This window comes from Manis pentadactyla, chromosome 1 (assembly GCF_030020395.1).
Source record: "Manis pentadactyla isolate mManPen7 chromosome 1, mManPen7.hap1, whole genome shotgun sequence".
NCBI lineage: Eukaryota > Metazoa > Chordata > Mammalia > Pholidota > Manidae > Manis > Manis pentadactyla.
The window spans coordinates 203,206,511-203,232,758 of NC_080019.1; the positions used below are offsets into that span (position 1 = coordinate 203,206,511).

General features: G+C 36.0%; 1 protein-coding gene across 8 annotated transcripts in view; it reads left to right on the top strand.

The window, feature by feature from the left end:
- The window catches only part of TMCC1 (transmembrane and coiled-coil domain family 1), a 343,299-nt gene that overhangs the window by 156,339 nt on the left and 160,712 nt on the right, over window positions 1-26,248 (top strand). Inside the window, exon 1 of one of the 8 annotated variants that reach the window (XM_057506375.1) lies at window positions 14,631-17,014. The exons of the other annotated variants lie outside the window; for them this stretch is intronic. Within the exon in view, the coding sequence (XP_057362358.1) occupies window positions 16,976-17,014 (39 nt within the window). The 5' untranslated portion in view covers window positions 14,631-16,975. Of the gene's footprint in view, window positions 1-14,630; window positions 17,015-26,248 lie in introns of those variants that run through there. 8 annotated transcript variants of the gene reach the window in all.

Below are 26,248 nucleotides of genomic sequence, written 5' to 3' on the forward strand. Positions count from 1 at the left end.
TGTTTTATTCTTCTCGATTTTGTTTATTTCTTCTCTGATCTTTTTTATGTCCCTCCTTCTGCTGACTTTAGGCCTCATTTGTTGTTATTTTTCCAGTTTCGATAATTGTGATGTTAGACTATTCATTTGGGATTGTTCTTCCTTCTTTAAGTGTGCCTGGATTGGTATATACTTTCCTCTTAAGACTGCTTTTGCTGCGTCCCACAGAAGTTGTGGCTTTGTGTTGTTGTTGTCATTTGTTTCCATATATTCCTTGATCTCTATTTTGATTTGTTCTTTGATCCATTGATTATTTTGGAGTATATTGTTAAGCCTCCATGTGTTCGTGAGCCTTTTTGTTTTCTTTGTAGAATTTATTTCTAGTTTTAATCCTTTGTGGTCCTAAAAGTTGGTTGGTAGAATTTCAAATTTTTGGAATTTACTGAGGCTTTTTTTGTGACTAGTATTTGGTCTATTCTGGAGAATGTTCCATATGCACTTGAGAAGAATGTGTATGCTGTTGCTTTTGGATGTAGCATTCTATAGATGTCTATTAGGTCCATCTGTGTGTTGTTCAGTGCCTCTGTGTCCTTACTTATTTTCAGTACAGTGGATCTATCCTTTGGGGTTAGTGGCGTGTTGAAGTCTCCTAAAATGAATGCATTGCATTCTATTTCCCCCTTTAGTTCTGTTAGTATTTGTTTCACATATGCTGGTGCTCCTGTGTTGGGTGCATATATGTTTGGTTATATCCTCTTGTTGGACTGAGCCCTTTATCATTATGTAATGTCCTTCTTTATCTCTTGTTACTTTTTTTGTTTTGAAGTCTATTTTGTCTGATACTAGTACTGCAACCCCTGCTTTCTTCTCTCTGTTGTTTGCATGAAATATGTTTTTCCATCCCTTGATTTTTAGTCTCTGCATGTCTTTGGGTTTGAGGTGAGTTTCTTGTAAGCAGCATAAAGATGGGTCTTGCTTTTTTATACATTCTCTTACTCTGTGTCTTTTGATTGGTGCATTCAGTCCATTTACATTTAGGGTGACTATTGAAAGATATGTGCTTATTGCCATTGCAGGCTTTAGATTCGTGTTTAGCAAAGGTTCAAGGTTAGCTTCTTTAGTATCTTACTGCCTAACTTAGCTCACTTATTGAGCTGTTATATACACTGTCTGGAGATTCTTTTCTAATCTCCCTTCTTATTCCTCCTCCTCCATTCTTTATATGTTGGTTGTTTTATTCTGTGCTCCTTTGTGTTTCCTTTAACTCCTTTTATTGGGTAGTTGATTTTATTTTTTGCCTTTAGTTAGTATTTGGTTGGTCTGCTTTCTTTGTTGTGATTTTATTTTCCCTGGTGACATCTGTTTAGTTTTAGGAGTGCTCCTGTCTAGAATAGTCCCTCTAGAATACCCTGTGGAAGTGGTTTGTGGGAGGCAAATTCCCTCACCTTTTGCTTGTCTGGGAATTGTTTAATCCCACCGTCATATTTGAATGATAGTCGTGCTGGATACAGTATCCTTGGTTCAAGGCCCTTCTGTTTCATTGCATTAAATATATCATGCCATTCTCTTCTGGCCTGTAAGGTTTCTGTTGAGAAGTCTGATGATAGCCTGATGGGTTTTCCTTTATAGGTGACCTTTTCTTCTCTCTAGCTTCCTTTAAACCTCTGTCCTTGTCCTTGATCTTTGCCATTGTAATTATTATGTGTCTTGGTGTTGTCCTCCTTGGGTTCTTTCTGTTGGGAGTTCTGTGTACTTCCGTGGTCTGATCAATTATTTCCTCCCCCAGTTTGGGGAAGTTTTCAGCAATTATTTCTTCAAAGTCACTTTCTATCCCTTTTTCTCTCTCTTCTTCTTCTGGTACCTCTATAATGCGGATATTCTTCCTTTTGGATTGGTCACACAGTTCTCTTAATATTGTTTCATTCCTGGAGATCCTTTTATCTCTCTCTGTGTCAGCTTCTATGCGTTCCTGTTCTCTGGTTTCTATTCAATCAATGGCCTCTTGCATCTTATCCATTCTGCTTATAAATCCTTCCAGAGTTTGTTTAACTTTTGTTATCTCCGTCCAGATGTCTGTAATCTCTCTCCGGACTTCATCCCTTAGCTCTTGTATATTTCTCTGCATCTCCGTCTGCATGTTTTTGATTTTTATTTTGAATTCTTTTTCAGGAAGACTGGTTAGGTCTGTCTCCTTCTCAGGTGTTGTCTCTGTGCTCTTTGCCTCAAATTCTGCCTTTTCTTGGCGATACAGATAGTTAGCGGAGCTGGGATGAGTGACGGCTGGGAGAATGTCCCTTCTTGGTGGCTTGTGGCCTTCCTCTCCTGGGAGAACAGCAACCTCTAGTGGCTTGTGCTGGGCAGCTGCGCGCAGACGGGGCTTCTGACTCTTGCCCGGCCGCTATGGAGTTTATCTCCGCTGTTGCTGTGGGCGTGGCCTGCCTCGGGCCACTGCTCCGTTATGGTGGAGCTGCGTTGGAGGGGGTATGGCCGGGAGGCTGTTTATCTCCATGAGGGGCCTCTGAGCTGCCCTGCTGTCCAGGGGCTTAGGGTGCCCGGAGTTCCCTGCCGCTGGGCTAAGTGTCCCGGGACACTTCTGTCTGGCTGTGGAGTCCCTGTCCCTTTAAGACTTCCAAAAAGCACTCGCTTTTCTTTGTCCCCTGGGTGCCGGCTGCGGGGACCCGCTCACAGGTCTTACTGTCCTGTTTCCCTAGTTTTCAGCACCCACGCATGCACTGTGTCTGCAGTCTGGTGCAGATGGCTAGGGCTGGCTATTTAGCAGTCCTGGGCTCCCTCTCCCTCCCCACTCTGAGTCCTCTCCTCCCGCCGGGAGCTGGGGTGAGGGGCGCTCAGCTGCGGCTTGTATCTTACCCCCTTTGTGAGGCACCAGGTTCTCACACGTGTGGATGTAATCTGGCTGTTGTCCTGTATCTTCTGGTCTCTCTTTTAGGAAGAGTTGTCTTTGTTGTATTTTCAAAAATATATGTGGTTTTGGGAGGAGATTTCCGCTGCTCTACTCACGCTGCCATCTTGGCTCCAGATTATAGGTTTTTTTATAAAAGGATATAACTCAGGACCAGCCAAGAGCTGCACAGGGCAAGGTATGGGGAAGAAGTTCAGAGCTTCCATGCCCTTAGAGTACATCTCTCCCCTAATACCTTCATGTGTTCATGCCATAGCTCAGGGTTTTTTATGGAAGCTTCATTATATGAACATGATTGATTAGGTCATTGACGTATGGTGATTGAACACAATTTCCGGTCCCTCTTTACTCCTCACCCCTCAGAGATGGGAGGCTAGTTCAGGTCCTGTGGAACTGAAAGTTCCAACCTTCTAATTGCTTTGTAGGTTCCCTTGACAACCAGTGGGCATCCTTAGGTTACCTGGGGGCTTTCCCAGTCACTTCATTAACATAAATTCAGGTGTGGTTGAAAGGGGCCTGTTATGAATAATAAGACACTCCTTGCACCTTTATGCTTTGAAGCTGTTTCATGAAGTGAGGACGAAAGACCAAATTTTTTTTTTTAAGATGCTCCTGTTGAGCTTACGACTTAGGAAATTGCAAGAGTTTTGGGAGCTGTGAGCCACAAACTGGACAGAAGACTAATATATTTATTATAAATCACAAATCACATTTTCAAAGTAAAAAATAACAAACTATTCTTTTTTGTATAATTTGAATGTTTTTAAATACATATTTTTCTGTAGATAGTTTCTCTCTCCTTAGAGATTTGTGCCCTTGTGGGTTTTTTTCCTTCCTGTTAGTTTATGTCTCTTATCATTCATTGTCTGTGGCTTCACAATTCTTTATTGTCCTAGTACCATTTTTGAAATCACAGCTGGAAGCTCTGAAAAGCATTCTGACAAAGGAAGTCTGAATTGTGACCTTAGGCCAACAATAAGCTATGGGAACAGATGAAGTTAAGAAATGAATAGTATTTCAGATATGTGTCTGTGTCCTTAGTCTTTCAGGGAATTGTTGAAACCAAGAATTTAAAAGTCATCTCTTTGTTTTTCAACATAATTAGAAGTATAAAGCATTCTACTTGGCTTGTGAATCTACTGCTTTAATTTTTTATGAGGGAGTTTTCATCTTTTAGGTTTTTAAAGCTCTCACAACTATGTTCTTTAGCACAGCTAACCCAAGGAAAATTTATTTTAATCTTTATGTTTATATTTTTAATGTATAAAACATTTTTAAAAAGCTGGTGGGGGGGGCCACTACAGGGTTGTAATAACCAGAACTCTCTATCCTATTTCTCACTTTCCTCAGGTAGCCATTTAAAAAATTTTTTTCAACTTTTTATTCTGTAATTTATCTAAATATTTTCTAAATAACATGTTCATGATATTTTTTCTGTTTTACATGATATTTGATTTCCTACAATGAAGATGATGAATTAACCATCTCCTTTACTATGTCTCCTGCCCATATTTTATTAAATTTTAAATTAAATCTTAATACCCTGTTTATATTATGCCAATGTAAATATTTTTACAATGTTGGGGAGGGGATAATTTCCCTCTCCCCTTCAGGGTTCTTTTTGGGTCTAAGAATTAAATTTTAAATTGACACAAGACAGATTAATAGGAGAAAATAAAATTTAATCACTTGCCTAAGTACTAGGGCTCTTTTAAGAACATGAGACCCACAGCAGTGCGGCAGTTGAAGCCTGTGTGCCATCCAGGGCTAAGGAGAAGAGGCTAGGAGTGTTGAACTTTAAAAGGAAGGAAGACAGTTCACAGGAAAATGAGAAAGAGTAAATTTTTGGTAAATAAATGTTTGCTGGGCTGTATAGAAACCATGGGCATAGAGAGGAATTTTAACAGACTTCACTAAGTTCCTCCCTGTCACCACACAGAATTAATCTTACACAGTACTTATAGATAGAGATAGCTATCTTCCTGGAGGAGGCCCTCTATCTAAATTCTTTTGGTCATTCTGTCTGTAGGGTCATTCTTCCCGAGCCAGCTGTTTCTTAAAAGTAATCAGCCTAAAATAATCCACATGCCAAAGAGACACATTTTGGGGTAGCAAATTTTGCCCCCATATAACAACTTGAACCTTAAAAATATAATATGATTACATTCCTTTTTTGTGGTCTCTGGAGTTAATTGCTTCAACTTGGATTGCACACCTTTGTTTTGGTACTCCTTCATCTGTTAATATAAAAATTCCATTTCTTTGATTTCATGTTGTCATCTTTATTGGTTTATTACTTTCTTTTCATGAAGAACATTCTCCAGGGGCCTTATGGAAAAGGGTACATGGGAGATAACTTTTCAGAAAGTAAGGCCATTTCAAAATCTCTTTATTTCACTCTAGAACTTCATTCTAATACTTTACTGACTCAGTGTGGAATTTTAGGTTGGAAATAATTTCCCCACAGTGGTGTAAAGCACTGTGTCTTTATCTTCTAGCTGCTGGTGTTGCTGTTGAACAGACTGGTGCCTTGCAGGTTCTCCAGCCTGTTTTTCTCTGCAGAATTTCAAAAAGTCTTCTCTTTATCTCTCTTGTCCTGAAGTTGTATAATGATGTTCCTTGATGTGAGTCTTGTTGGCATTTGTTGGGTGAAGGAAATCTGTGTTAAGTTTAAACCCTGGTTTTTATTAGGTTTTACAGTTAAATATTACTTTGGACCATATGAAATTGCCAGTATTTGAGCAATTTTGGCCTACAAAAATGATAATTTCATGTGGTTCACCATAACAGTTAAAAAACTATAACAGTTTAGTTAACAGACCCTTCTGTCCAATGTAGGAATTCATTCTAAAGCCTTCTTGGAGACATTCCAAGTAGGAGGAAAGGAAGAGATACAATGGCATCCTCATGCTAAGTAAGGGGGAGCGTTGAGGTCCCCATTCAGTATTTTTAATTATTAGGTCCTGGAGCTCTATCAGGTTCCTTTGGTGTTCTAGAAGCTCCATTCTACTGGGGCTGTAGGCTGTAAATTCCATGGAGTGCCAATTAGATATACACTGCCTGGGAATCTGGACTTTAACACACACTTCCTGAGCACCAGCTGCCAAGCTGTGTATCTGGAGAGGATTTAGCAAATATCCATTTAGCTGGAATAGTATTAATTTTGTTGATATGTAATAACATGTATTTCCTTAGGTTAGTTGATAGCTGAACTTTAAAATTATAATGTGACTGTTGTGAGGTTTTAAAAACTGTAGAAATAAGATATACAACCATAGCAAAAAGGATAGGGGGAAAGTTAATGGAGTTAAATTGTGTGAAGGTCTTATATTGCTTGGAATGTGGTTAAGATGGACTCTAATCAGTTAAGAATGTGTATTATAATTAATTTGCAGGGTAACCGCTAAAAGAATAACACAAAACATGTAACAAAGTAGTAAGAGAGATAAAATGGAATATTACAAATACTTGATTAATAGAACAGAAGCAAGGAAAGAACAAAGGAATAATGAACACATGGGACAAATTTAAAATAAAACAGAGAGCAAGATACAAGTAAAAATAGGTAGTGTGAGTATAGTACCATGCAAACATTAACCAAAGGATGGTAAAGCTATGTTAGTATGTCAGGTACATTAGCTATTAAGGCAAGAAGATCACTAAAGATAAAGAATGGCATTTCATAGTGCTGAAACAGTTCTCCTGATAGGCAGACATTACAATACTGAACAACCTTCCCCTGCTGCTTGGTTTGCTCACTGTTCCCATGTGTGCTCTTTGGGTCTTTTCCTTTGACCAGTGTTCTCACTTCTCACTGCTAGAGATGTTTCTGTAGTCTGTGAAGGAAGAGTTGTTGCTTTGTCACTCTGACTGTTAATGGTCATGTTCATTGTGCTCTGGGCATTTTAAACAATTGCGCAGGGTACCACTTGAGAACAAAACCTCAGGCTTATAGTTATTTCACTTAGTGTTGTACTTATTTTTAATGTAATTGTTATCCTTTAAAAAATGCCATATATGAGAAGTAGAATTTAAATGAGGACTAAAGAAGTTGATTATTTTCTTAATGAATAATTTTTTAACATTGAATGATTCTGAGTAATAAAGTATTGTAAAGAACAAATGAGAAAGGAGTAGCTGGTCCTTTGTAGGACCTTTCTTGCAATAAGCCGTTTTTGGGTACTAAGTCTTTAAAGCTGTACAGTGGTGTGTCATTGTCAAAACTCTTTATTTCTATCTGGAGAGAATACCCCTTGTATTATATAGAGAAGATTCCATTTTTCTGGAGAAAGACATCTGTTTGTTGATCTCCATGCTTACATGTAAGAAAAGGAAAGAGACGTTTAAGGAAACAAAAGTGCCAAATCAAGGAGCATACTTAGAAGTAGTCAGAAATACAATTAGTATCACATTTTTAAAAACTGTAAAAAATATAACGTAAAATTTACCTTTTAACCATATTTGAGCGTACAACTTCGTGTTAAAAGTGTATTCACATTGTGAAACAGATCTCCAGAACTTTTTCATCTTGCAAAACTGAAACTCTATGCCCAATGAACAATTCTCCCTTTCTCCCCTCCCCCCAGCCATTGTTAACCTCCATTCTGTATTCTGTTTCTGTGAATTTGACTACTCTAGGGACCTCCTGTAAGTGAAATCATAGAGTATTTGTCTTTTTCTGACTGGCTTATTTCACTTAGCATAATGGCCTCAAGGTTCATCCATCTTGCAGCATATGACAGAATTTGCTTCCTTCTTAAGACTAAATAATATTCCTTTGTATGTATGTACCACATTTTGTTTGTCCATTCATTTGTCTATCAGTATTTGGTTTGCTTCCACCTTTTGGCTATTTTGAATTCTTCTGTTAGGAACATAGGTGTGCAAATACCTCTTTGAGACCCTACTTTCAATTCTTTTGGATATATAACCAAAAGTGGGATTGCTGGATCATATAGTGCTTCATTTTTAATTTTTTGAGGAACTACCATACCATTTTTCTGTATTCTGTAATAGTTGCATATTTTACAATCCCTTCAACAGTATGCAAAGGTTCTAATTTCTCCACAACCTTTCTAACACTTTCTATTTTTGTTTTTGTTTTTTTTTAATAATAGCCATCCTAATGAATATGAGGTGTTACATCATTGTGGTTTGATTTGCATTTCTCTGATGATTGGTGATTTTGAGCATCTTTTCATAGGCTTGTTGGCCATTTGTATATCATCTTTGAAATGTCTAAGTCCTTTGCCCATTTTTTAGTCAAATTGAGCTTTTGCTGTTGAGTTGTAGGAGTTCTTTATATATTTTGGACATTAACCCCTTATCAGATACATGATTTTGCAAATAATTTTTCTCATTATGTAGGTTGCCTTTTTGCGCTGTTGATTGTGTCCTTTGATGCACAGAGGCTTTGAAGTTTGATATGTAGTCCCATTAGCTTATTTTTGCTTCCGTTACCGGTGCCTTTGATGTCATATCCAGAAATCATTGCAAAGGCCAATATCATAAAGTTTTTCCCACTTTCTTATAGGAGTCATATAGTTTTAGGTCTTACACTTAGGTTCTATTTAATCCATTTTGAGTTAATTTTTGTATTTAGTGTAATAAAAAGGTCCAGTTTCATTCTTCTGCATATAACTATCCAATTTTCCAACCAACATTTGTTGAAGAGGCTATCTGTTATCCCATTGACTGGTCTTAGCACCCTTGTTAATTAATCTGTTGTGCATAAACATGAAGTTTATATCTATACTCTATTCTGCTCGGTAGGTTTGTCTGTCTCTATGCCAGTCAATTACTGTAGTTTTTAAATGTGTTTTCAAATCAGAATGTGTGAGTGCTCCAGCTTTGTTGTTCTTCAAAATTGTTTAGTCTATTGAGAGTCCCTTGAGAGTCCATGTGACTCTGGATGAATTTTTCTATTTCTGTAAAAAAAAAAGTCATTGGGATTTTGATAGGAATTTTATTGAATCTATAGAGCTTTCAGTAGTGTGGAGATCTTGACACTTTCAAGTATTCCAGTCCATGAATACACGGTATCTTTATTCACTCTAGTTTCTTTCAACAGTGTTTTGTAGTTTTCAGTGTGCAAGTCTTCCTTCTTGTTTAGGCTTATTCCTAAATATTTTACCCTTTTTTGATGCTATTTTAAGTGGAATTGTTTTCTTAATTTCCTTTTTTGGTTGATCATTGTTAGTCATAAACACAAGTGATTTCTGTGTGTGGATTTTGTATCCTGTTAACTTTGCTGAATTCGTCTATTAGTGCTAACATCTTTTTGTGTGAAAGCTTTATGGTTTTCCATATATAAGATAATGCCATCTGTGACTAGAGAGAATTTCACTTCTTCCTTTCCAGTTTGTATGCCTTTTATTTCTTTTCCTTGTTTCATTGTTCTGACTAGGACTTCTAGTACTGTGTTGAATAGAAGTGGCAAGAGCAGGCATCCTTGCCTTGTTCCTGATCTTAGAAGAAAAGCTTTCATTCTTTGAGTATGAGTATGATGTTAGCTGTGGGCTTTTTATTAATGGCCTTTATTGTGTTGAGGTAGTTTCCTTCTATTCCTATGTTTTTTTAGTGTTTTTATCATGAAAATGTGGTTAATCTTGTAAAATGCATCAGTTGAGATGATTGTGTGTTTTTTCCCCTTCTTTTGGTTAATGTAACACATTACATTAATCAATTTTCATATCTTAAACTATCCTAGTATTCCAGGAATAAATCCCACTTGGTTATGCTATATAATCCTTTTAATGTATGGTTGAATCCAGTTTGCTAGTATTTTGCTGAGGATTTTTACATCAGTATTCATCATCTGTGTTGTTTTTTCTTCCTGTAGTGTCTTTATCTGGCTTCGGTATCAGGGTAATTCTGACTTCATAGGATGAGCCTGAAAGTTTTCCTTCCTCTTTAGTTTTTACATAAAGTTTCAGGAGGATTGTGTTAATTCTTATTTAAAGTTTGGTAGAATTCTCTGGTGAAGCCATCTGGTTGGTCCTGGGTTTTTCTTTGTTGAGAGGTTTTTGAGTAATGGTTCGTTTTTCTTTCTTGTTACTCATCTGTTGTCTGTTTCTTCATGATATAATATTGATATGCTGTGTGTTTCTAAGAATTTCTAAGTTAAGCATTCTTTTGACTTACAGTTGTTCATAGTATCTTCATATAATCGTTTTTATTTCTGTGGAATTGGTTGTAATGTCTCTGCTTTCATTTCCAATTTTATTTATGTGAGTCTTTTCTTTATAGCTAAACTAGCTAAAGGCTTAATTCTGTTGCCTCTATCAAAACACCAACTCTTAGTTTCATTGATTTTTTTCTATTATTTTTCTACGTTTTACTTTATTCTGCTGTAATCTTTGTTATTTCTGTCCTAGCCTTGGATTTAGTTTTTCTAGTTTCTTGAGGTGTAGTTAGGTTGTTGATTTGAGATCTTTCTAGTTTTTAACATGTATTTATTGTATAATGTACTCTCTTAGCACTGCTTTTGCTATAGTTCCTAAGTCTTGATATGTTGTGTTTTCATTTTCATTTGTCTCAGGGTATTTCTAATTTACCTTGCGACTTCTTTGACCTGTTAATTTCCACACAATTGTGGCTTGATAGTTCATTTCTTTCTTTTTATTGCTGAATAATATTCCATTGTTTGGGTATAGCACAGTTTCTTTATGCATTCACTTACTGAAGGACATCTGGGTTGGTTCCAAGTGTTGGCAATTATGAATACAACTCCCATATACATTTGTTTTTAGGTTTTGTGTGAATCCATTTACATTTGAAATGATTATTGATAGGTAAAGACTTTCTGTTGCCATTTTGTTAAATGTTTTCTGTATAATTTGTAGCTTTTTTGTTCCTGCTTTCCTTTTCTCAACTGCTTTCCTTTGTGTTTTGTTTATTTCTTTTGTATGGTAATCTTCCCTTTATCCATGGGAGGTATGTTCCAAGACTCCCAGATGAACGCCTGAAACCGTGGATAGTACTAAAACCTGTAGATACTATGTTTTATCCTATACATAAGACACTTAGGTTTTGATAAGTGGGATGCACACAAGCAAATTACAATACAGTAGCCCCCCTTAACCAAGGGTTTACTTTCCACAGTTTCAGTTACTTGCATCCAATTGCAGTACAGAAGTAGATAATCCTCCTAACATATTGATAGGTCAGTATGTCCCAATGAATCATCATTCACCTCACTTCATGTCATTACATAGACATTTTATCATCTCACATCATCACAAGAAGAATGAATACTATACCATAAGATGTTTTAGGAGACAGAGACCACATTCACATAACTTTTATTACAGTATATTGTTACAATTGTTTTATTTTATTATTAGTTATTGTTGTTAATCTCTTACTGTGCTAATTTATAAATTAAACTTTATCATACATATTTATGTATAGGAAAAAAACATAGTATATATATCCAAGATTTAGTAATATATATGTGGTTTCAGGCATCCATTGTGGTTTTTGGAACATATCCCCTGCAGATAAGGGGGTGCTACTGTATAGTGTAGGAAGGATGAATCAGTTGGTAAGGTGGAGAAAGGAGTTGGTGTGGGTCGATAGAGAAGGCTTTCCTGAAGGAGCAGAAGTCTGGAGTTAAGTTGAAAGCAGTATGGAGAGGGAAAGCAAGGGCCAGCACATGAAAAACCTTGTAAACTGTTTTTTTTGTTTGTTTTTTTTTTTTCAGTGTTATCCCTTATTATTATTTTTTTTTGGGAGGGCGTCTCTCTTATTTATTGATCATATGGTTGTTATTGTATACTTGTATACTTGATTTATATGTGAATCCCACATTTCGCCCTTTGTAAACTGTTCTAAGGACTTGATTTTATAGTGTTTAAATTTTTCATACACAGAAAGTTGTTGGATGTTCTTTGCAACCTAGGTAGTAATAATCATGTTGTTTGGCACTTAGTAGGCACATAATGAACTCTTCTCTCCTTCTCTCCCTCATATGAATTTACAGCAAGTGATGCATGGCATGAGTGAAATAAGTGCAAGCCCTAAAACATCACTTACATAAAAGGAGGCATTTTTAATTTAGCATATTTGAAAGGGCCATGTCCAGTTCACCAAAATAAAAATATTTTGGATATGGTTGCTTGTTCTTTAATTCAACCATCATAATGAATTAGTTATGGAATTGAATACAGTGAGGTATTCTAATTTTGTGATCATCATTTTTTAACTTTTTACTACTTAGCGAAATTGTACTACTGTCACGGTTGTTTATACTGACAGTGGGTCGGACTTTTGTAGATACAGTTTACTTAATCTGTTCATATATAGATAAAACGTGGTATTTGTATATTGCCAAAAGAAATCCATTTTTGAAAGACAGAAATCTCATATCATTTAAGGGGCCTAAACTGCCCCAGGAGTCCTGAAAGTGACAGCATTATTTGCTAAACAATTTGAAAATAGATTTCTTCTCTCCTTGCTTTAAAAGCATATGTTAACTCTAAAGGCAGATAATAAAGAATCATACTATGCTAATGGGCAGTGACTGAAATGGGGTATGTCGGGGGGACTTGATAATAGGGGTGAATATAGTAACCACAGTGTTGCTCATGTGAAGTCTTCATAAGATTATATATCAAAAATACCTCAATTAAAAATAAATAAATAAATAAAAGAGTCATGACTTCTATAAAGAGAGAACCTATCATATTATTTGTTAATGATGAGCTATTCCCATTTGAGCAGTTTATAGAAAAATAGTAAACAAACTTTCAATTTAGAGGAGAGGAAGAATAACTGAATTTTGTTACAGTCCACATTCCCATTCAACACACAAAAAAGTATTCTGAACATTCCAGGCTTAAAATATGTTGCCATGTTATCATGGAAAACTAAGTTTACTTGTCATTTGAATCACATCTCTGTGTCTTATAACTTGTGTTTTTTCTACTTCATGCAATGCCTTTTCCCTTTTCATTCATCTGCAAAATTCCTGTCTAACAGTAAAAACTCCAACTTTAAGACTTTTCTTGTCCCTCAGAAAGTTTATCACTCCCTCCTCTGTGTCACCACTGTCCCTTCTGTTAAGCAGTTGCCACATTGATGACAATTGTTTAAGTTTTCTATTTCCTTAACTGGAAATGTGACCTCCCTAAGTAAAGGGAATGTTTCATTCTGTACAGTGTGTCTGGTGTCATAAATGCTTGTTTAGTGCATGAATGAAAGGGAGCTTTCTAGAACGACGTGAAGTAGATAATGAAAGCCTGTTAAGACTTACAATGTTATTGACTGACTGGTAGCTGGCACTGCACAGTTACTTCTATGGTTATCATTGGAAGCTGGTTAAAACCTAGAATCATCTTTGAACAATATTTATTTGATATAACTGTCATAAGACTGGACACCAAAGAGATAAAGGGAAGAACTATGAGCATATTATTTCAGATGTGCCAGGCTTTAGGGAAACTCACTCATAAGTGTGTAAAGGTTCAATTTTTTTTAATGGAATAATTATTCAGTTTATGAAAAGGTTTAATACATGAGAATCTTATGTAGTGTTCTTTCTTAGTGCATTTTACATTATTAAGAATAGGAGGAAGTATTATATAATAGAAAAAACAATGGAGTGAAATTTGGGCATTTGGGGGTTCTAGCCCCAACTCAAATACCAACTCTGTGATTTGGGGCAGGTTTGAAAACCTCTTTGAATTTTAGTTTCCTTTTTTACAAAAGTGTAGTTTGTATTACATGATACTCTGAAGTGTAAAACTTTAATATCAATTTATTTTAAAAAGGTGCACAGAATTCTGTGAAGTTAGTCCAAAGGGAGGGACAAGTGTTTTGAATATAGAAACCAGCTAAATTGGGGTAATTATTTAAATTCCGTAAGTCTTCATCCAAGGTATTTGCAATATAGTTTTTAGTGATAAATTAGAAAATAGTATAGCCCTGTTTTGTAAGACAAACGTATACATTCATACATGTGTAGGAAAACGTATAGTAAGATAAGTATTAATGTTATCTCTAGTGATGGATGAAACATGGAGAATAAAATATTTCTGTTTCTACAATGATAATGAAGAAAACTGAAACAAACTTAAAAGGTGATTTCATAAAGATCATTTGTGGCTTTGGAAATAGATTGTTATTTGGCAAACTAGTAAGGAAAATGTGTTGGGAGCTGGAGCCAACATGTCAAAGTCAGGCTTTTTTTGTCTTCCGGTTCTTCTATGAACTGTTACCTATGGTGGAAAGCAGGAAACAAGACCACTTAGTGACTGATGTTCAGCTCTTCTTTAGTTGTGATGGTAACGAGTTTTTAATACAGAGTCTGTGGACAAACTTTAGGTGAATCCGTCCGTGGACCATTTGGAATTGTATCAAAAACACTGTGCGTGTCCATTCGTGCATTTTATGTGTGGCACTCTGGTTACTGAGTCCATAGCTTTTAATAGATTTACAAAATGTACATAATCCAAAAAAGGATATAGAACCCCATGGGCAGTTCATTTGGGCCCTGGGGTAGTAGGAGAATGATTTCAGAGCTGTTGATTTTTCTCTAAGCATTTCTATCTTTCCAGCTATTATTTTTAAACCTTTGATCTTAGTCTACTATTTTCATCCAAAAGGCTGCCATACTCCTCAAAATAGATGAAATTTACAGACTCTAATCTTTTCCCTAACAGTTCAGTGTTTTGTTTTTTGTTTTTTTTTGTTGTTGTTGAGGACTGGATTGTAATCATGCACTCAAATGATTTTTAACAGGTTTTGTTGCATTTAAACAATTAGAGTTTTATTAGGCAAAAAATGACTTACTAGGCAAAAAACGACTAAGTTACTCCTAGAATGAAGACACCATCCTTTTAATCCATATGTCTTTTTATGTGTATCTGGGACTTTGAGGATTTATATCCTGTTCAGTTCACAATTGATATGTACCTGGGTCTGTAAACTTCAGACTTTATTTTTCCAATTCCTTTTCCTCTTAACTTTTTTTGGGGGATGAGAGTGAAAATTAAAAAGAATTTTTTTTTCAGTGATCTGGGATTCTAGTTGCTTATAGATGGATACATAGAGAAAACATCTCACGTTTATATTTAAAGACAGTATGCCTATCTTTAACTAACTTCATTATTTCCACACCTGCATCTTATTATTTCTTCCAACATTCCCAGGAGTTTCCTGAGTACTTGGTTTCATTCAGTGTAGGGGCAAAATGGAGATGTTAGCACTCTTACCATTTAAAACCACACAGAACTCAGGGTCTCTGTCAACCAGCTTTCCACTTGGAATTAAATTTCAATCAGTTTACTAATTGCATTGCACACTCTGAACTTCAGATATGAAGGAATCTTCACATTCAGTCATAGTTGCTGATCTTAAGGTTTTTTTAGCTTTGGAATTTCACACAAGATTTAGTTAAATACGTTCAAACCTTTCCTATTTAAAGTTTTTGGAATAAACATTTTATGTATATTTTGGCTAGAGTCAGTTTTTGGAGCTTTGGCATACTGTTGTTTCTTGGAATTGATACATCTTTTATACTCTTCCCAAGGTATTGTGAAATACGTGTGCGGCATATCTCAGGTGACTTTTTAAAAATTGTGCCTCATATTTGGTGATAATTGGAAACTGGTAGTTTGTGATATGGGCGTAATTGAGAATAACCATTGCAAGAAGATCTGCCTTTTCAAACTCATTTTTCACTCTTCTTGCCCAAAGGAAAAAAAATTAGTAACACTGTATGGTTTCCTCATAACAATATTGAGGTTTTAGAGAGAAGATTTCTGCTTTATTCATCTGTGGAGGTGGTATATTTGTACATATTTCACACAGTTGTTTGAGAAGTCAATAAGATAATAGATGTGAAATGCCTAACACAATGACTGCATATAGTGGGTTCATTCCAACAAAGGCTGAATATAGCATAAGAAGTAATCATGCTTACAGGGAATTGAAAGTCACTGGAGCAGAGACAAATTAATATATGCCTATAAGTTCTGCCCTGATTAGTTATGAAATCCATTCAGAAGTAATGAACAATTTGGAGAGGGGCATATAGAACAGAAAGTTTCACGAAACTGAGGCTTCAGGCTTACACTGGTTGTCTGGAAGCAGAAACAGAGAGGAAGAGACTGGTAAATGGTAGCAAAATATTTCTGATCTTTGGAACTGCTGTCATGATTGCCATTTTTCATACCTCTTTAACCTGTGTTAATTCAGTCTGGGCTGTTCCTTTAGTTTGTTTTATGAGTAGAGTTTTTTTTTAATTATATTGTTCCAATGAGAGAAGGCAGTCACCTCAGGAGGCAGCTTTAATTTGTTTAACTTGGTAACGAAGTTGAAGTTACCCATAGAGTACGTTTCGCTGCACCTGACATTCCTTCCTTGCGGGACCCTCCCTGTGAGTAAGAGGAAGCTTGGCCAATTACGTTAGACAAAGCCGGACTGCTGCCGAGCCCAGCTGGGAGGAGTTTCCTTCTCTGAGCGGAGCTGCTACACTTCGGGGCTTTCTGCCACCTCCTTTTATTCACACCACTTCACCAGGCGGGTTACCTGAGGTGGCGGTCGCAAAGCGGGTGCTGCTCTTTGCAGGGACTCTCTCCACCGGGAGGGCTCTAGGGTGAGAGGAACTGTTGCCGTGTCCAGTTCGCTACTTCAGGCAGATGCTTTCTTTCCCCGGCGGCACTCCTCCTCCCACACAGACCAGGACATCAGGTCCAGCCCCCGGAGTGAGTCTCAGGTGGCCCCAGAGTGGCGTCCTTGCCAATGATTCGGTGGAAGGGGAAGGGGTGGTCCTCTGTCTGGACCCCTCAGGGCTGACTCACAGGAAGTGCTGAGCGAGCCTGGCACTGGGCGAAGCCGCTCTAGGTTCTGGCCCTCCCTGCCTCACCGCCCGCCCTCTCCCACGTAAGGCTTTGCAGCATCTCCCGATGAAACAATGAAGTGGTTCTAAGTTTGCTAAGATTCCCAGGGAAATTCTTTGGACTTCCATGACAATCGTCAAAATGTTTTGCCACCGACTTTCCCAAGAAGCGGTTTAAAAAAAAAAACCTTCCCTTCGCGGATTGCTTTGTCTGAAGATTACCCTGGGTGATCATGGTTCAGCGCTTTAGCCTCAGGCGGCAGCTATCCAAGGTGGGTAACTCCCTAGGCTTAGGGGAAACTCTCACTGGCTCTGTCTTGGCTTCCTCTTTCTCTAGAACTGTTCCGTCAAGCAGCCTCCCTCCGGCGCTGGGGTCTGGCTGGGGGAGGCACTGTCTTTTGTTCTTCCCTGACAGATACAAAGCTTTGAGGCTGACTGTACTGGCAGCCCAAGATTCTCTTCCCCTGAACCTCAAGCTGTCATCTATGAATTTGGAGGAAGGGGTAGTTCTCAGATACAATTTCCAGAGGGTTTGCATGAAAGAGAGAAGGGGGGGGGGAGTGCATATTTAATTAGCAATGAATCTTTAATTAGCTTGTTGACCAAGATGAGAAAGCCTTATTGGTCTGAGGATCAGTGCTTTCATCAAAATGTAGTATTAAACTGGGGAAAACAACCGTAAAATAGTTAAATAAGGAAGACCTGCATGAAAATTTTAAAATGAACGGTTGTATTAAGAAACTCGCATACTTAATAAAGGAGTGTGTGGAAAGCAGTAACCAGAAGGCTAACAAATCGATTTTTACAGAGACCTGCTTGAGAAGAGGGTTTCATGTGTGCAGCTTTGGAGGAAAAGTTCTTTTAATCTAAGAAAATAAAACTTAAAAAACAGAACAAAAAACCGCAAAGCCCTCTAAAGAGGCACTGCCGATTTTTTTATGAATCAGCCCTGGCAGTGGCCAGCCGCCTCTTGACCTAGTCATTGAGCTTTCTTTTTGCTAGTGCAGAAGCTAGTTTGGAAAGAGGTGTGCTAAGAGTTAAACAACTTTATTCCAAAAACCATTATGTTCTTTAAAAGCTCTATTTTGAAAATGTAGCAGTTTGTGGCTAAAGTGTGTCACACAGTTCATTCCCTACAGAGGAGCTTAAACAAATAGTAGATCTCAGTAGGCAATTCTTCATTTCCTTGGTTGTTAGTCCAAATTGTTAAATCCTGAAAGGTGTTATTATCTTAAGGGAAATCCTTTTAGTTCCTCACAGATGACCTTGTATAGAATGTGTGCATTCAAGCAAAAATGGGTGAAGCTCTTGCCTCCATCCCCATGTCAAATTTTATCTTTTTTTCTTGGATTTCCAAGCTTGACAGGGACTTTGTAGGAGTATTAAAATAAAATTCCCTAACGTCCATTCCAGGTGTTTGTGTCAGGAACAAGAGGCTAAGAAGCCCCCAAACTTCCCCTAAACAGTAAAAAGACTCATTTTCATTTCTCCTTCACACGTCTAGTTAATCTATTTTCAAATCTTTAGTAACAAAAAGCAAAGATGTGTAGATCCTTGGGGTGGTGACATTTGTGCACAAGAGTGTCTGAAATAGTTGAGTCAGATGATAATTTTCTGATAAGAAACCTCATTCTAGGTATTTTGCAAACAGCATTTCTTTCCCAGTTATTTTTTGAACTTTATTCTTTTCAGTCTATACAGTATGCATAACTGATTTATAGAAAAGACACTTAGGAGCATACCTTCTTTGTAACATGAAGAAATAAAAGGTACATTATATAAAAACACTCAGAAGTAACTTCTTTTAACTCCTTTCTCTAACTCTCCTCTTCTCCAGTTTAATGTGGTTTCTGGGTCCTATACTGGATAGTCAGGACCAAATCTAAAGAAATTTGTTTTCTATCAAGTACCCTTAATGTAGTGTATATTCAGTAATGACAAAAATTATACTCTTAATTGTTTCAGTCGGTATGGCACTGAAATATGAAAGAGAAATGGAATGGTATGTCAATAATTTTTTTTTAAGTTGCACTAAATGCACTGTGCCTCTGTTGTCTTTTCAGCTAAATCCATATGTTACTAGAGAACAGGGGACCTGTCATACTGCAGTGTATGGTATTTGTGGCACACATTTAACACTCAAAATTTTTTTTATAGGTCAAAAATAGTTGAATAGTGGCAATTTCATGTGATTCCAACTTTAGTACTGTGCGTTTTTGCCAATAAGAAGTAATCATCCACAAGTATAGAGTTGTCTTAAGATGATCTCGTATTTTAAAAAAACAGTTTCCTATTTTAACAAAAAAGTGCAGATGTGATCATCTTTTAATTCTGTTGGAAATTTTCTGAAAGAAAATACTTACAAATGTTTTGCAATGATTTTAAACCTAGTATCTAACTTAGATGCTTTTTATCTTAAGTTTGATAGTCATATTTACTTACACTGGATATTTTCCCTAGAATATTAAAATGATTTCTTTAGGTTAATGGAGGTTCACATTTGAACTAAGTAAAAGGGAAGTAAATTAAGAAATAGATGAAATAAAAATCTTCATTTTTAAAAAGAGATACTCAGTTATTCTCTTTGATTAGATCCCAGTTACCTGATTCCCAGAAAAGTTCTTTGTACTTTGCCATTTTATTTTCTTCCCTTTAACGTGTGACTTAAAAATACTACAGAAGACCTTTTCTTCCAGCCCTAAGTCCTTTGCATGACCCAGCTAAAATAGACGGAACTGTGAACAGTTCAGTTAATTTTCCTAATGATCCTTCAAGTTAAATGTTATCAGCTTAACTTTGTCATTAAAGAAATAGGTTCAGAGAAGTTAAGTCGTTTGCCCAAGGTCATCAGGATATGGAGTCAGGTTCTAATGTAGGTCTAACTCCAAACCCATTTAGTTTTCCCACTCCAGCTGCCTCCCTAATTTCTGGTGTATTAATCATTGTGCTATCATGGTCTCTGATGTTTCTTTCTTAGGTTTATCTATGCTTATAGTATAATTAATAATTTGGGTAACTTCCTTAGAGCAGCCCTTCCTCACAGAGCTGATACTAAAATCTGATAGGGTCGAAATTTTTTTTTTTTTGTAGATAATTATTTTTTATTGAAGGGTAGTTGACACACAGTATTACATTACATTAGTTTCAGGTGTACAACACAGTGATTCAACATTTATATACATGATAATTCTAGATACCAGCTATCACCATACCAAGTTGTTACCATATTTTGACTATATTCCTTATGCTATACATTACATCTGATAGGCTCTAAATTTATCAAAGTTGGTAAGTTTGCTGCAGTTAAAGTTGTTTCCTTTGGCCAGAGAAACATCGATTTGATTAAGATAGTTTAAAGCCATTATTAAATAACTGTGAAGCTTACCTGCATGCATTTATATGAAACTTTAAACTGTACTGCCTTGTAAAAAACTTCTTTTAAGGTGAAAAATTTATCTTGAGTTTCTATAATAATGTTTAAGGAATGAAGTACAATGAATTAGACATTTAGAAAGTCTTGTCTTAACTCACTCTAGCTCTAACCCCCAACCCCTTAAATCTTTTAAATGGGTAATAGAAAATCAGTTTTTTCCTTTTCTAGAACTTCTGTTTTTTAAACAGATTGATAAAAGCAGAGGAGGCTTTGAGAAAATGGTTTTAAAATTATTTCAGTAAAATATTATACCATTTTATTTTACTTTTGAATGGTAATTATTTCCATAGTTCAAAAATAAAAAATTATGTAACCATGAAATCTTTTTTCAACCATGTCTTTTCAACTAGTTTCATATTCTTGCCTCCACAGGTAACCAGTTTCTTGTTTGTCCTACTGTTTGTTTAAGCATATATAAGAGAATGTGAACATGTATTTTCTGACCTTTCTAAAATGAAAGATAAATGCTGTACAGTTTGTCTAAGGTAATAGCTTGAACTTCAGTTTTCCAAATATGGATCTGAACGGTTATCTCAGTTTGGGGACTCACATTTATTTTCACGTTTTATGGGAGGCTTACATTCCTGAGAACAGGTATAGCTATACAGAATGTACTTTCCATATCAAACATAATAAAAATAACAGCAATCAGTAATGATCTGATTCTTTGTCAGTCACACCACATTTCTTTCCTACTCAGTTTGAGAGCTTTCTTTTGCTATATTAAAATTTTTTCATATGATGAAAAAAATAGAAGATAAAAGTCATAACCAGTATATCCAGGGTTGGCCTCTGAAGAAATTAATGGCTGAGAAACAGGAATTATGGGATTTTTACCCCCAGTTCTGTTGATTGATTGAAATCATTTAGTCCAGACTTGAAGAGCACTTGAAAATATTTTTGTTTAAAAATCGTTTTCTTGCCCTTTGTACATTTGATAGTGTTCTATTATTTGCTATTAGCATAAGACACTTAAGAGTAAAAGTATTGATCATAATTTGAATTCTTAATTAAAAATTCTTATTTTTTCAAAAGCAGTTTCCTTTGAATATCTACCTGATTTCTTTTGGGTTTATGACCTGTGATACCATATATGACTGACTTAATTTTTCTTTGAATATATTCTTAGCAATAAAAGGAATAAGGATTTCTCATTTCCTTCTTAATTTTGGTCTTTTAAATATTTTGATGGCTAAAATGGTAAACTTTATGTGTATTTTACCACAATTTTTAAAAAGGTATTTTGTTTTAATGTTAAATACTGTATGGGTACAGTGAAGTAGTATTATGTATAATTTAAAACCTCAAATACGGAGGCAAGGGAGTCCATACTGGATGGAAGCCTTTAAGTAATGGAAATGTATACAAGATCTCTTTTTATGGTATTTTTTATATAATTTCCTCTAAGTTTCTTCAGATAACAACTGGCTTCACACTTGGAAATATAATGTTTTATATTTATAGTTTGCTAGCAGTTAAATGCTAAGTCTTTCTGTTAATCATTAACTCACCTTCAGGAAGCTTAAATCAGGTAGTGGTGTCATCAGCATTATAGGATCACTCTGATGTATTACATAGCCAATATAGGAAGACTGATGCTGTTCTTTTGTATGAAACGAGACCCTCAGTAAAATCAATTCCATATTTTGTAGATGTGGTAGGATTAGGCAAGGAAGAGAGAATGGCTTTCCTTTTCAAATTTACTGGAAATAATAGGCTAACATAGAGAAGGTGTTTTAGAAGTATGTGTATTACAACTCTGAAGTGTTTTTGTCGTATGGATGCCAGTTCACCTTAAAAAGAACCATAAGTTATTGACTGTAGATCTGAGAGAGTGGGATATGCTACTGAGAGAAGATAGTTAAATCTCTCTGGAAGTGTGTTGCTCTCTTATTTAAGTATACAACTGTCATTTGGTGTTGATTTAAGTGCTATTTTTCCTGAGAGAAAGATGGATGTAGTAAATGATTCAATTACATGCTTCTTTATAGTTGGAGTATGTTTACCAAGAGTTGTTAGTTTTGAAGATCAACAAGTTGATATGCTTAAAAATGCTTTGAAAACTGTAAAGCACTATACTGAGAATTTATGGGGATGTTATTTTCATTATTCTATCATTGTACAAGTAATTTTGAAAAGAAGCAAGTTCATTAAAACTATACTTCAAAATACAAATACAAACATACACACACACACTTTTTAAATATATGCATAGGTTCTCTTTAGATAGGCAGTGATGATTGCTTCTGGAAGAGGACCTGGGAGACTTGTGTTGGGAGTGCAAGGGAGACTTGCTTTTTAAAACTATTCACCATGTATATACACTTTCTTAAATAACAGCCCTAGTCAAATGTGTTTAAAGTTCAAAACGCAGAAGTGAATTTCAGGCCTATTATTTTTCAGTGAAGTTATTGCCAATAGTTTGCTTAAAGGTTAATGGTTGAAAGATGATATTCTTCTGGGTTTGGTATCTTCTTCCAACTATGCATGTTATTCACAGATTGAAGATAACTTTTGTATGTAACATATAAGTTTAAAGGATAGAATCACTAACCCTTTAAAAGTTCTTTAAATGAACCTCTTTAGGGTAAGTTAACTATACTATTCTGAAAGCATATTTCGGGAATAGTGTATAAAGGCAGGAACACATTTTACTTGTTATATCTGCATATAGATACTGCATATAATACTTAATAATATGAAATATTCTGATTGTTTTTTTATCATTTTGGCTCACATGAAAAAATAAAAAGCATTTGCTCTTTCGGACACTTCTGGGGTCAGCTCTGCGGACTTAACCTCCACCTATATACATGGACCTGTAATAGAATCCTACTACAAAACGTGTTGCATAAGAAGAAGATAGTGCAAATGGAGCTTGCCTGTGGTAGCAGAGGAAATCTCCATTCAAGTTCAGTGTGTTCCAGCAGATGCTTTATAAGAAGCAGATTCCTTTGTCCATCTTTGCTGGAACTGCAGCGATTGAGAAGAATCCATAGTACAGCCAGCAGTGTCTAAAACCCAAAGGTAGCATATAATAAACATTTCATAGTTTTCCTTTCCATTTAATAAAATTTATCCCAAAGGTGTTTGTTATTGAAATTCTTACTCTTAAGGAAAAGTTTATCATATCTGGAGAGATAAGACAAGTAAAAAGCTAAAAATAAGATTTTTATTTTTACAAAATTGGTAATATGTACTTTGAGGAAATTGACCCTTCCTTTAAACCTGAGGTGGGCTTGAGAAGCCCTGTCCAAGAAGTAGGGTTTTAACTGGACCTAAAGGACAGATCAGTGGTACTCAACTTTCCCTTGCCGTATCTCCCCAACATACTTCAGGAATGTGACTTAGGCTCAAGGTAGCTGGGAGGTGACTTGAAAAATCCCCAGTCTGATGCATACTCCTAGAAGAATCCTCTTCCTTTGCAAAGCATCATTGATATGGATGGGAGGACCGGGGAAAAATATTCCAGGAAGGGGCCAAGATCAACAGATAGGATTTTTTGAGAGGGAGAGGCGTGTCATGTTTAATATGTTATTTTTATAGAGTTCTAATATGAACATCCTTTCAAAATCTCATCTAAGAATTACTTTATATTTTCTGTGGTGTAATTTAATCAAGGTAATGGGGTTGCCCACCTAAATGCCTTAACTTCTGTGGAGTGAACAGAGGAATAAGTCTAGGAAACTCTTTTCTAGATAATATGTGTGCATTGTTTAATATTACTGCTTAGTGTATGGAATTTTAACTGCAAATCTTAATATATTTGTCTAACATTGTTTCCTTGTTTTCTGATCATTCAAAGAAAAATAATGAAATGATACAGACAATACCTGAGTCTAAGTCTAAATGTCCATTCTCTCTGTGTGTGTGTGTGTGTGTGTGTGTGTGTGTGTGTGTGTGTGTGTGTGTGTGTGTGTGTGTGTGTGTGTGTGTGTGTGTGTGTGTGTGTGTGTGTGTGTGTGTGTGTGTGTGTGTGTGTGTGTGTGTGTGTGTGTGTGTGTGTGTGTGTGTGTGTGTGTGTGTGTAGTCAGATTAGCCACAAAGGTTCATCTCAATTAACAAATTCTCTTTGGACACAATTGGAAATCTGACCCAGTCTATTCAGTATCTACTGGTGAAGATTATTGTAATTGAAATGATGTAATTGATCACTGTATTCAGATAACAGCCAACCACTGGGACTTCAGGAAATTTTAGAGCATATTATATAAATTCTGTGTACATTCTAATATTGTAACTAGGCAAGAACTTGGAACATTGTAAGTGGAGGTAGTAGGTTGTATAAAGGTAGAAGGTAGCATACAGATGAGCATCGACTTCACTTCTTATTACTGTTTTCCTTTACTCATAGCACTCCAGCCTGTACCCTTTACTGTTTTCAAATGTACCACAGTCCTACCTCAGGTCCTTTGCACTTGTTCTTCCTTCTACCTGTAAAGCTTTTTCTCCAAATACAGATGGCCCCCAACTTGAAATGGTTCAACTTAAAAGTTTTCAACTTTATTATGGTGCAAAGTGATACACATTCTTTAGAAACTGTACTTCAGATTTTGAGTGTTGATCTTTTCCTGGGCTAGTGGTAAGTAGTCTGATCCTCTCTCCTGGGCAGGGGTAGCGAGCTGCGGTTCCCATTCAGCCATGTGACCAGGAGGAAAAACAAGTGACATACCCGTCTGCCCCCATACAACCATTCTGGTTCTCACTCTCAGCACAATACTCAATACGTGCAGTATTCAACCTTCATTATAAAGTAGGCTTTGTGTTAGATGATTTTGCCCAGCTGTAGGCTAATGTTAAGTTCATTAAAACTATACTTCAGGTTTAAGGTAGGCTAGGCTAAGCTGTGATGTTCAGTAAGTTAGGTGTGTTAAATGCATTTTCAGCTTAACAGTATTTTCAGCCTACAGTGGAAATTGGGACGTGTCCCCATCACAAGTCAAGAAGATCTGTATCTGCTAGATTGCTCTGTATATGTTTGAGTTCTCAGCTTAGAGGTTGGTTACCTTTTCATCAAGGCTTTGGTTGTTTTCTTTGAAGTAGCGAAACTACTCTTTACACACATGCTTTTCCCCCCAGCTCTCCTTATCCCCCTTCTCAGTTTCTTTTCTTTTTCCTCTCCAATGTATTTATCATGATCTGATATACTATATATTTTTCTTACTTTTTTGTCCCTCTCTCCTGCCCTCCCCCAATGTAAGCCTTATGATAAAAATGCTTATCTATTTCCAGGAACATAGAATAGTATCTGGTACCTGGTAGGTGTTAAATGAATATTTGTTTTATGAATGAATTTGAGTATAAAGAATAATAAAAAGGTGGCTGGTCTCCTTGTTTCCTTTTCTTCTATCTCTTCCCAGACTGCTGCCACCATCCCTACTTCTGGCTACTTCTAATCCAGCCTCCCTTCTGCTGCATAGTAATCTCATTTGCCACTTAGTAGATACCAAATAAATGTTTGTTGAATCCCTGCATATATTATCTCTTTTCCCAGATACCAGACAAGTCTAAAAATTAGAAATGGCAATAAACTTTCAACCTCATTCTGGTTCTTAAATTACAGGTATCCATGTTTCTAAATTCATCTTTCTGATATGATTAAAAGAGCCCAGAAGTAGAAATCTGGAGTTCTTCTATTCTGTGTGATTTTAACAAATCACTTAATTTCTCGTGGTTCCGTTACTGAATCTTAAAATGGCATAATGATGTTAACTCTTACTACCTCAGAAAAATAAATAAACAATGGATGTGAAAATGTTTGGAATGGTATTTATGAATAAACTTTTAAAGATAAGGTAATATTCTAGAACACATTCTACAACTGTCAAATACTTTTAAATAGTCAAAGTGACTAAAGTGATTTTTTTTTTGGTCATTAAAATATTTTTAATTATTAATACACATTTTCTTCTCTCAGAAATACACAAAATGTTTAAATATTATATCATTACACAACAAAACCCTACTGATATAAAATGTTTTACACACAGAATAGCTTACACATTCAAAACACTTACAGTAACTTTTTTCACTTATATTTTTGGAGGTATAGTACAGACCCAAATGAAATGAA